Source organism: Anopheles aquasalis, chromosome 3 (genome assembly GCF_943734665.1).
Source record: "Anopheles aquasalis chromosome 3, idAnoAquaMG_Q_19, whole genome shotgun sequence".
Classification (NCBI taxonomy): domain Eukaryota; kingdom Metazoa; phylum Arthropoda; class Insecta; order Diptera; family Culicidae; genus Anopheles; species Anopheles aquasalis.
Genome location: NC_064878.1, coordinates 23,984,096 through 23,996,595, shown reverse-complemented (window position 1 = coordinate 23,996,595; position 12,500 = coordinate 23,984,096). Strand labels below are relative to the sequence as shown.

The following is a 12,500-nucleotide window of genomic DNA, read 5'->3' as shown; positions in this document are numbered from 1 at the left end:
GCGGGAGGAGCTTAGCGCGAGTTGCTGCTGCTGTTGTGGTGCTGATGCTGCTGCTGCTACTGGTGGTGGCGGTGATTCGCTCATCTTTCGGTATGCCGTACAAACGCACGAGTTCTCCTATTGAGTCGAGAAGGTAAAGAAACACGTTTAAGTTAGCTTTCAGGCACAGGGTGACTGAAGGTGACTCCGTTTTCCCACCGCAGTCAAAGGAATTTACTGCCCAAAAATCTGTGCAAGCGATATGTCGCCTGCTACTGATAAAATTTCGCCAGGATTAATGTGCAATAAATTACGTCGTTTTCGATAACGGACCCATACCTTATCGGATTCGCCGCCAGATTTAAGCAGTTTCGCGGTACCACTTGAACCGAGCAGCGCCGGGTGGCGTAGTACGGATGACGAGCTACTGCTGCTGCTTCCCGATCCCGCAATACTGTTGTTGTTTGGTGTGGTTGGTGCACCGGATACGCTTCCCGATGCTGCTGATACCGTCGAAGGAACACCTGCCACCGACGAAGCGGTTGATGGTGCCGCGAACGAATGCACAGATTGGTGTGCACGATCACCGCCAACGGTACCCGGTGGTGCCGTCGTTGTTATCGCGTTCGAGGATTTGTTGCCCCGCAGAATCGTGCAGTTTAGCGAAACACGCCAGTTGGGCTTTGATTTGGATTTGGTCGCACCGGTGCTACTGCTGCTGACGGCACTCGATGTCGGAACACTGTTACCGTTGGTGCCATCGCCACTGCTCTTTGTCACTCGATCACGGCCAACGGAACCAATCCACGTACTGAACGATCGTTGTTGCGGTTGCTGCTCCGGATCGTTCCGAACACAATTGCGACACGGTGTCGTCGTCTGTGGCTGCTGCTGTGTGGTGCGTGAACGTCGTCCCGAAAAACCCGACAAGGAACTGAAGAGTGTGGCGGCCGCCGATGTCGACTGCTTACGACAGCACGGTCCACAGGGAGCCGTCACCACTGATACTGGCGCTACTGTGGGCGAGGATACAACACCACCATCGGCACCTGCGGATGCTGATGCTGCTGCGACCGTGGTCGATGTTGAACTGTCGCTGGTTGCGTTTGCCGTGCTCGTCGACACCGTTGAAGATACAGCACCAGCACCAGCTTGCGTTGTTGTTGCGGCCAGATTCGAGGAATTACCATCCTCCGCTCCGTCCACCTCATCCTGCGAGGACGATGGCGTAGCAGCAGTAGCTGCCACCGTCGCCGATGCCGAGGATGCCGCCGGCAACGAGGATGCGTCGGAAGGAGACGGTACTCCAGAGCCTAGCAAGTGAGATAAAGAGAGAGAGAGAATTGTGATGAGAGAGACATACACATAGAGTGAAACAAGAGATATGAGTGTCAGCAAGAGCTAGAGAAGGAGAGCAAACACTGGTGGCACTCCGGGGTTCGAGAGAAATCTTATTAACTTGGCAGCACTTCCAGGAACCAAGGGTCTGGCGCAAAACGCTCAAAGACTTCGGTGTCCCGGAACGGAATACCCTCTCCTCCACTGCTCCGTCGCCCACTCTACCCATCACCATCGCCTCTGCATTATCCCTTTTGCCGAAACGCCGAAACCAAAGAACGAAGGATCACCTCAAAGATAGGGAGATCCTTTTTATTAAGGCCGGGCCGTGCTGAGGTAATGGTGATCACGTTTCGGTCGAGCCATCGCACGGCGCCGGCTTCAAGTGAATGTAAAATTTCCGGAAGTACCACCAGTGACCCCGGACACAGCGCGCGATTATCAAATTTCGCGCTGCAGCTCCATGGCCAGCATCGTCATCCACAATGTTGCTCGTGTCCGTGTTGAGCGTTTAGCAAAACCATTTAAACTCCTCCCAGGAGATCCCAGTAACCGATGGGCGCGCTTCGGTGCTTCACAAATCATAGTAACCGTTGCTGCTGCCGCTGATGGATCACATTTTCCAGAACGTAAACCAATCGAAACGCAGCCGTGACCTCCATTCCACAAAAGCTTTCACAATGGCCCAACAATGGAAAACTCTGTTTCAGGGGGTTGGAGTAATCACCTCACCATCACCCACCTCCACCACACGCAAACAAGGTAACGCGTCTGCGGTTCTGGGAAAAGGAAATCATTTTCGTTGCCCAAACACGCTAAAGCTCCGGGAATCCTTTTGCCGAATGGAGAAGGTGCGGCTTCGCTCTTCCTCGGGTGCTCGGCTGCCCACCTCCATAGGAAAGGACGAGGCGAAACGAATTGACGGCATGTGTTTGGCGAAAAAAAAAAAGGAAGAAAGGAAATTAAAATGTTCTGCTTGACTCGCGTTTCGTTGCAGGTAGGTGGCGTTTCTGGAGGCGGCATTCACTGTGCTCGATTAACCCACGGGGAAAGCAAGGTGAGAGAGATGCGAGATCGTGACCAGCGGTGGATTAGTCAGAGAGCGAGCGAGGTGCATCAGTCTCACCCACGACCACTAATCATTGAACTTTAAAATTCCTTTTGTAGAGCACAAACTGGTCATGGTGCGCTGTGTTCTTGGCGAACTTCAAGCAAACTTCAAAACAATAACCGCTCAAACTTAGCGGCCATCAGAAGTTCCGTGAACGGAACAACTGTGTTCGGGGTTATAGGTCTCGGGAGGTGCAACGTAACGTAAGCGGAATTTCATAACGAACTCAACCAATTCCCACCACAGCCACACATAATAGATCGCAGAATCCTGCGACCGACATATTGCTGACAGATGTCGGCTAGCACTACAAGCAGCAACAACGAAAAAAAAATCAAAAAGTGCCATGAGGTTAAGAAGATCTGGCAGCCAACTCTCCACAGCGAGACCAGCAAGATGGCTGCGGCTCGTGTGACAGAGGACACAACACCAACGCCCCATCTCACGCGTACGCACACGACCCGACAACGGAGGAATGAGGAACAAAGGACACCTAGCGCTATGGGAAGAGGCTACCGAGAAGGAAAACTAATCTGCAAGCAAACAAGGACACGAGTTTGTCACGGCGAGGAAGGGGATCGGCCTAGGGTGATGATGGGATGTACCTGGTGTCTCTGCTTCCTGACCCAGGACGACAGCCATCACCGGGGCTAAGGCATCCTCTTAACGAGGCCCAACAATCCATCCATCCCCTTCCTTTTCCCTCAAGCACCCCTTTTACCCAGTGAGGAGTGAGGAATTCGCCGAAGCGGAGTTCGAAGCTGGAAAAACTCAATTTACGGCGGCATATCCTGAGCGCGAGCAGCAAGTACGCGCGTGTGTCCTCGAATGCGGTGTCCATCCCTGGAAGAGGAACACCCGGGGAATGTAGTATTGTTACAGCGGAACACACATACCGCTTTGTGCAGCCGTTTGCCAATTTACATGCCCCGGGATGGGCAACTGGACCGCTCATGCTGGTCAAAGAGGGAGTTCACCTCATTAGAAACCTCCACCCGGGGTTACCACACGCGCCATTTGGTGATCAGCATTTCTGTTTCACGAGATTCCCTTCCGAGAAATCGGACACAAGGTAAACACAGGTACACCCGGCAGCGCGCAGCAACCTAGAAGCCACCTCACGTTTGCGTCATTGTGCGACCCATCGCACAAAGGACCATGAGCCGAAGGACCAGAAGTGAACTGAAATGGTTTCCTCGTGTCGTCGTTAGTGCGTCGTTCCTTCCTCGAATATCCCAAAGAAAGAGAGAGAGAGGGAAGTTAAGGAAGTCCTTTTCAAAGGAAAATTTACATAAAAAGGGAATACGTCCGACGAATGACGTCTTACGGAGAAGGTAGTACACCACACGTCTTCTGCCTCTCCTGGTCGCGCGCCATTGAACGAAAAGTGCGTGGCACAACTACCACAACACCGCAATACACACGTCGGGACTTGTCTGTCTCTGGAGCTGGTGAACGGCGACGACGCGTCGAGGACGACGGTTTGTCTGTGGTTTGGTGGCCTGCGGCCCGTGTTATGAGGAGTGGCGCCGTGCCCCCTCTTTTTGCTTGCTGCCTTTGCGCTTATCTCGCTCAACAGCTGGCTGTGTACGCCGTCAGCGCAGCCGCCATTGCATTATTGTTCCCTGCCAAACACTCGTCCTGACGGACGGAGAAGTAGAACAGCGCGCGCGCGCGCGTGCAGCTGCTTCTCAGCTGCCCTTTGTGCCAACATGACAAACTAGCGAGGCGTCGGAGAGAGTGAGCTCTATCATCGACGATCGTCGTCGCCGTGTACTACCGATCGCTTCTGCCTTTGTTGTGCCGTCGGCGCGACACAGATTACAGATAGCGAGCGCGCACAAGCGAGATTGTGCAAATTTGCGAATCACCGGGAGATAGGTCAGGCTAGATAGAGAAGGTCAGGCCAGCGTCAATGGAGCGACCGACTGGACGGGACAGGGCACATTACAGCACCGAAGGAAGAAGCTGACGAATTTCGCGATAATGGCATGTCAATCGCGGCGCGTCCATGACTGGACTGTCACTCTTCCAGTGATCTGCTCATCCTCATCCAAAGGCTCTTTTTGGCTCTCTGGCCACTGGACTGCGTAGAAAATGTCCCAAATTATTGATTGATCTTCGGATCCCTCTCCCACAGCGCGGATCGGACAATTTAATTCCTCGGTAACGACCTGTCCACGGTCGCGCTCTATAAGCTTCTTACTGTCCTCCAAGCTGCTGACTCCCGGCACCAGAAATCCAGTCTAGGTCTGCACGATCTCCGGAGGTGGTCTCTCTGTCGCAGAAACCACCAAAAACCCACGGAACCGAGACAAAGCTCTTGTTACGTGGCGTTTACGTCAACGACTGGGCGCTATATTGCTGTCAGCCGGTGGTGGTGTTCGTTGCCCTCTACTAAATGTCAGAAATGTCTTCCTCACAGCTAACTAGCGTGCGTGCGCGATAATGGCCAATAAATTTGCCCAATGAAGAGTTTTTGGCGAAAAAAGAAAACAAAAAGAACTAATCCCCGCCGCCATCCCAATGAGGTGGTGAGTAAGTGCGAAGTTTGTGTCAAAAATTAAAGCGAAAATGGAATTAATACTTTTGCTTCTTCTTGCAGCAACACCACCATCTCCTGACGTATTATTGGACAGATAATTGTCCTGGTCTTTGTCGTCCCCGTCGTCTGATGGACAATATTTATGTTGCAATTAAAGAGGAAAAAAAATTAACACCAAAAGCTGATCACAAAATGCGCAGAAACAGCGCGAAATTAGCGGCTCATTAACTGCTCAGCGATGGTGAACACATAAACTTAAAGTTGGAGCGCGACACTGTGCGCTGTGCGAGCGAGATACGGTCCGTAATTCGGTCCGTCGATCGAAAGTGACGTAGTCTCCGTGGACCCAGATGGTGAGAGGGAGGATAGCATCTTCCAAAAGCCCCGCTACACAACAAACTCAATCGCCATCGCCGGCAAATGATGAGATGATGGGTTCAGTGGAATCACTTTGTAGTCGATTATAGATGGAGATGCTTCTGCAGGCAGCAAGCTAGCAAGCAAACAGCCAGTGCCAGAGCCAGAGCACGGCAACTATTTAGTCACGCCAATTACCCCGTTAAGTATGATTTCGGGACGCAGCTCGTGGGTGTGGGTAATTGGAATTACAAAGAGCCACACACACTCACTCATGTTCCATGTTTGTAAGATAAACACCGGCGTAAGCGGGATAAGTGATAGGTTCGAAGGAGAGTTCGCATGAGTTCCAAGATAATTCAACGCACATTCCCGATAGTTTGTTGCTGACTGGTACTGGTGCTGCCGATAGGTCGTTGGCTGATGCGAACTTCCTGGAACAAGCGAAACACACGAGCAGCTGCAGCAGCTGCCCGAGCGCAAGATAAGAGCAGCTATCACACTTAGTAGCACAGCAGTATACTGCTGCCGATCAAACCCGGGAAAGGGTGAAGAAGGCAATCGGTGAAACTACACACCGAATTCTGAGTAATACATCCCCTATCACGCTCGCGCACACGCAGCAGTTTGGTGTGGTAAATACATTTTTCTCCGAAACGTAGCAGCGCTACAGCGTCTTCACGGGAGACCAGAGCAGACCAGAACACACACGAGCTCCCTGGAAAAACGCACAGTTTGAACCAAAACCATTAGCCCTGGCCTGGCCTCCCCCGGACGCTCTGGAGAATCTGTGATTGAAAATGCGAACGATTTCCAGTGAATTCGCGAGGAAGAATAGCATCGTTTGCTGCCGCTTGATCCTCCTGTGCGTCTTTGGCAAGCTCTCGATACTCGACTCGAGGATAGTTTATTTATCCTCTCATCTTTGACGAAGGATTTCCCGGGGATTTTCCTTGAGCTATTATACAGAAAAGCCGCTATAATGTTCGCGGAAAGCAATTCATCAGGACAGAATACCAAGCGCCCAGGATGATAGAGAGAGAGAGAGGTTTGATTAGATTTTCATCTTCAACCATCGGTAGCTTCCGCCAGCACTTCCAAGAAGGATAATTTAGGGTTCCATAATCATCTGCTTGCGCCGCTGTTGCGGCTGTAAGTCACGTATCCTTGCAGTGCGCCTCTAGCAATGGGAAGTCACGAATTTTCGCTCAGTGCTCAGAGGATCGATATAGTGCGGCAGGTATTTCCAGGAAGTTGGTATGCCCCAAAGGTACAAGCGATATACTACAGGATGGCTGGAACTTCATGGAGCGAGAGACAGAGAAAGAGAGCGACAGGACAAGAAGACAAACTGGATGAAATGATATCACTCCCAGCTGCTACCAGGAACAAGCGGTAGTCTAATCCGTAATACACAGGGATCTTACAAATAGCCGCTAGCCGGCCGCTGCACGAATGCAGCCGTGAATCACGCGAAATCCACCGAAAGTCCCACACCCACACAGGCGGTGCCGGGCCCGTATGACTCACACATCATGATATCGGAACTAGACCGGGCAAACATCCGACCCGGGATCCGACTGTTAAACACTCTCCTCGGGAATCGGGTTCCTTCGGCGAATCGGGCGAGAACAATGCGAGACGCACCACCATTCTCGTGTGTGACTCATCGAGTAAGTTTTAACACGCTTCCCCCCACGTCAAGTCAACTAATCCTTCTCGCGAGAAAAGCGACTATTTCTCATCCCCTATTTTGCCTCGGGAATCGGGAATGGAGTGAGATGTGGGGAGACGAGTTCAATGGAATTATGCGCATTCCACGGTAATTAACTGGCCGGTTCCACACCAGCATCGAGGAGCTCGCTGGCGATAATACGCACATCTCGCGCGCGCTGCTTGTGCTCTTTCGCTAATTGACCAGGGACCCCTAGGGGCACTGTGAGAGATCGGAGGTCACCATCAAGAGAGGGGGAGCCGCATCAGGGTTTAAGCACGATGTTGAAGAAGTTATAACCAGCACCAGCGCACCCCCCGGATCGACGACCGAAGAGACAATTAATTGAAGATCTTCCTACAAAGACTTCTGAAAGTTCTAATTGGAACTGATCCCCGTGCTACATGGCTTGATCTGAATTAATAGAAGATCAATTACCTCCGCTCCTGTACTAACCTTTACGCGATGGCGGTGAAGTGATCCCGAACCATGGGAGCACGATATCGAGCAATCGTTTATGTGTCATTCTGGGAGAGGGGCAGAAAAATGCCACCGGACGCGGGATGGACACCACTTGCCACAGGTACGTGCGTGTGTGGCGCTCCACGAAATGGAAAGTGAAGATTTTCGTCACCAAGTCACATAAAACACACAACTGCCACTGAGCGGCGCCGCAGAAGAACTGCACTAATTTCGGCGAACAACTCGTTACTGATATTGCTGCTGGAGAGGCCCACTAAGGTACCTCTCGCTCTCTCTCTCTCTCTCTGTCGCTCTCTCTGTTTCACAGACTCTCACAACGCTCTCGTTTGCTCACACTGTCACTCTGGATCGAATGTGTGGAATGTGCGGAAACGAATGTGGACCCACCAGCGCACCACCAGCAGCGTGGTGGCCACACTAGAATGCGATCTCAGCGCCGTGGGTGACGCGACGATCTTTGAGAAGAGATGATGATGATGCAAACAAACAGACAAACAACCACACTGTGCGTCGTTCACTAGTCGCGTTTCTTTTTTTTTTTTTTTTTTTTGAGCGAAACAGCACCTAGCCGGTACACTAGGGGCGGCGTCAAGGGTCCAAGGATCACCGACGAGACGGTCATAAAACCGTCAAAGCGTGGTATGCGCTCGTATGGCTGACTGCGCGGCGGTCCATGCGAGCACAAAACTCGCGGCGCGAACGAATGATTGAGAGGTCGGTGCTGTTCGACTGACTTACCGAGCGCGAGTGATGGCGGATGGTGAGCTGCGCGAGAATGGAACCGCGTGTGGTGAGCAAGCGGCACGCTATCAGCAAGCAGCAGATGCAAACGATGCAGGGGTCGGTCGACCGTCTGGCATCAGCTCACAGTGGGGGCCCCGAGGATGAGGAGACCGCACCCTCCCTCCCTCATCTGACATCGCCACTCTGTTCTGATCTGTTCTGCTCCGCTCGATTGCGCCATGAACAGGAACGATCCTGTCCGTTTCGCTGTAATACGAGGTAGGGAGTTTTGTTTACGCTCGTGTGCAGCATCGCAGCAACCGTCCGACCCATGGTCCCAAAACCTTCGACGGCTCAACCTAATCTTCTCGCGCTCATCCGATTCGCGATCACATTACACTGTGTGGGAGAAGGGAGAGACGGGGACTTCCGTTCTGAATCCTAAGATTGGCGTGGCGTCTTCTTCCCAAATCATCGACAAGTGCACTATCAAGCTGCAGCAACAATGTAGCAGTGCGTCAATGATGTGCGCCACCTCAGGAGCCATCTCCTGAAGACGAAGACTGGCCTACTAAGCGCCCCAAAAGAGAGAGAGAGAGGCCACCATTTCCTGTGTGTTATGCCATCCGATGGTGTTTATTTATTTTGCAGGTTATGTTTTGCAAACAACGATCCTCGGCATATCACCGTATGATGCTGCTGCTGCCAGTCGGTGCATACCAAGACCAGCTCTAGGTCAAGGCGAGATGGGAGCCGAAGAGCGGGGTCATTAGCACCGGAAGTGCGAGCAGAAGCAGGTCGGTCCGGTCCAGTCGTGCCAGCCAGCCAGTCCAGACGATGACATCATTCACCGCACTGCACTTTGGCGATGGCGATGGCGCGTCTGTCCTCTGTGCTCACATCATGTCGACCGAAGATTGCATCATTCCGGGGGGGCCACCCTCGGCGGGATTAGCGATTCTTTGTCGAGAACCGTCGCGAGCGTGCCCCCCAAAAACCGGGATGGCGAGAGCACACAAGACGGGCATTTCAATTATTTCGGGCCTTTATCGACGATAAGGAGCGATGGCGAAAGGAGAGCAACTACTGGAACGTACTGTCACTGTCAAGCAGTGGCCAACACACATGCGACAGAATGATTAATTTGTAATAGAGCTGGCACTCAATCGGCGCCGATGCTATCTTATCAGTGAGGGAGCACCCGGGGGGAATTGTGTAGAAGGAACCTGGCATAAGCGAGCGAAAAAAGAGCGAGAGAGAGAGAACGGAGCCGAAAGTAAACAGTCCATCGCGGCAACAGCGGCAAACAGGTTCCAGCATGTTGGGACCCGTTTTGAAAATCGTCAATATTAGGAAAGGGTTTCACAACCGGCGTTTTTGGGGACAGTGTGTCGCACGATGAGACTACAGGGGAAGATGTTACGCATTTTGGTCAGGAAAACAATTGTCTAATATTGAAGTTTATATGAAATTACTTTAACAACCAAAACTCATAAGTAAGAGATCATTCAATCATCATTTCTGCTTGAAAAAATGCTGAAAACACGATTGCAACCGTGATTAAGAAGGAAAAAAACATCAAACTTGAACATAACACGTAGATAAAAAGGTGTTAAACGAATCGAAAAAAAAAGAATAGATATCCATAGCAAGCCATGGCTGAACTGACATTTACGATTTGGAATTTGATTTAGACAAACATTCGGTATTGTGCGAGCCTAGAGTCTTCCACGCTTCCTGATAATTCCTGATCGAACAATGTAGTTTTATTGATTTCTTATCAGCCCTCTATCAGCATTAAACCGTAGAGGTTATGTCAAGAAGCCATGTGTGGCTATTTTTTCCAAAAAGAAAAATAGGAGAAGAAAAAAAACGTCAACCAGAACACAATCTCGTGGCGCATCATTATCGATTCACAACATCCACGCACACGCCTCTTATCTTGACCGGGTGTGGTGTGATTGGGGGGGATGGAGGAGGTTTTGGGGGTTATTCCGCTGATCGTGCGCACTTTATACAGCACCGTAGCGTAACGAGCGAACGAGCAGTCATTATCAGTGTCGACCCTTTTGCCGTTCGCTATCTTTTACACACTACGTTTCTTATCACACCTCTTCTCCTCCTCCTCCTCCTCCTGTGAGACCTGCTCCGCGCTTCCGGTGCGCGGACATTCATTCATAAAATCGGTTACTCAATGGAAGATAAAGAGAAGGTGGAGGTGGAAGGAGGAGGTGTGGCCCCCACCTAGTGTGCGCCTTACGACGTGCGCTAGGAGGTGATTCCCGCGCGCGTCAAGTGCTTCGGACCGAGTGGATTGGGTGGAAAGAAAGTGAAACCACTACCCTCCACACTGGTGCCTCCACCCTCCAGTTCCCTGCGGTCATCTTACTCCAATGAGCTATAATTGCATCCGCGCATCCGCACAACGCAGCGGTTCCGCATCGCGTCGCGTCGACTGGTGAGAGAGCAAGAGTGTAAGGGCCAGACAGCAGACAATTGGATCGCACGAAGATGTCTTGAGAAAAACTCCTTCACCAAATGGGACCACGGCCGGTGGCCGGGATCTGATGGATCTTCTTTATTTTAGAACTGCGGGCCAGCGCACTCACTCAATTGCTATATTGAATGATTTAATTCAATCATCCAATGGACGGGATGGATGAAGAGCGGTTCTCCGCTCGGGAAGCATAAGATATGTGGATAGAGAGGGAGACAATGCGGTTCGTTAGGGGTAATAGAAGGAAAATGGTTCAAACGGTGGTTGGTTCTCAGACCTGCAAGTTGCTCGCATGAGGGACACGGGAATTGCGCAGCAGAACTAACACCGTATCGGCAAAGTTTCAGCGAAAGAACCGAGAGCGCACGTTGTACGTAAAAGTATGAATTCTCAGCACAGCACGTCAGTTACCATTGGAACAAGTTCTACGAAATTCTTGCCCTCCCCTAGAGGGAGCACCTTTCGGTAGAGAAAATATTTCAAAGGAAGCCCTAAATTTTGCAGAAAAGTAAATGGACTCCCACCATATTTCCAGGGGAGCTACCAGTATATGAAAGATAAAGAACGCTTCGACTACGTAAGGCGACTAATCATGCTTTCCAGGATCAAGAGCGTATAGTATGAAAGATTCAGTGGAATCAGTGCACATGGCAGTTTTTTTTATGCTCTCCCACTAAGAGTGATGGGCGAAAAAAGAAGCAGAAATAGTTGGATCATCCAGTAAGTAACCAAGGCTGGCTGTCAGCCACACGATCCTACCCCAACCTAGCGGGCAAAACACGAGACCAACACATTGCACCGTTAGCCGGAGCCGGAGAGAAGGTGGCGGACGACGACGCAACGAACAAACCGTAATCTCGAACCGTACACCGCCGCTGTGGTTCTCGTGACACCCAACAACCCGACCTGGCGGCCACGGTTTTCCTCCTCATTTCATGTCCATGTTACTCAGGCGCACTCAACCCAACCCACCATCGAAACACCTTCCAGTACAACGTTCGGGGCGCTGATACTGTGCGACACTTTCCCGGAATCGACTCACATGCTTCTCCCCGGTGTGGTGTCCCGTTGGATACACAACAGGCACCAGACCGGGATCTGGTGGTGGTAGCCTGGTGCCTGGTAGAGTTCGGGGAAACCCCTTTCCGACGAACGGTGGATCGCGGGCAGGTGGGCAGGTGGGGTCACATGACATTCCACCGGCGCAAACGAACCACCACACCAGTGGCGTGCACCCGACTATTTTCTGTTCGCGGTCCCGTCCGGAGCAGTTCCAGGAATCGCTCCTGCGTCCGTCCGCTCAGTGCCAAGGTGCGGAGAAAGTTTTTCAACCGACCACCACAGACTGGCGGCGGGCGTGTCACGTACAACCGATGTACAATGCATCCTGCCACATGACACGATGGCAAGGCAACTTCCCGGGGATTAAACCGGCGAGTAATTTTCATTTACCAAAGCTTAATGTAGCAGTTGAACTACATTCAATAGTGCGTTCTGTGACCATCGATCATTAGCAGAGTGGTTGCTCGTTTTGCTTGATGACGATTCTCGAATTGGAAGCGTAAATACAGGAGATATCTCCACGGTAAGCGATATCATTATTATTGGTCACTAGAGTAGCCGCCAGTGAAGTGAAACCATCAACCTAATGAACCTTTTATCAGTATTTGTAAGCAAACAGGGAGCAGTGATGACAAGGGAAAAGCCTTTTTTGTTTCCTGCATATCCTGAACGAACATTAAAGCATCTTCAT

The 12,500-nt window shown here is 51.4% G+C and overlaps 1 protein-coding gene across 2 annotated transcripts in view; it reads right to left on the bottom strand.

The window, feature by feature from the left end:
* Window positions 1-12,500, bottom strand: part of LOC126573965 (mucin-5AC-like) — a 38,976-nt gene that overhangs the window by 3,781 nt on the left and 22,695 nt on the right. For both annotated transcript variants that reach the window (XM_050233806.1, XM_050233807.1), the window contains exons 4-5: window positions 319-1,292; window positions 1-117 (exon numbers count right to left, since the gene is read on the bottom strand). The exon at window positions 1-117 is cut by the window's left edge and continues 392 nt beyond it. In XM_050233806.1, the coding sequence (XP_050089763.1) occupies window positions 1-117; window positions 319-1,292 (1,091 nt within the window). The remainder of the gene's footprint in view (window positions 118-318; window positions 1,293-12,500) is intronic.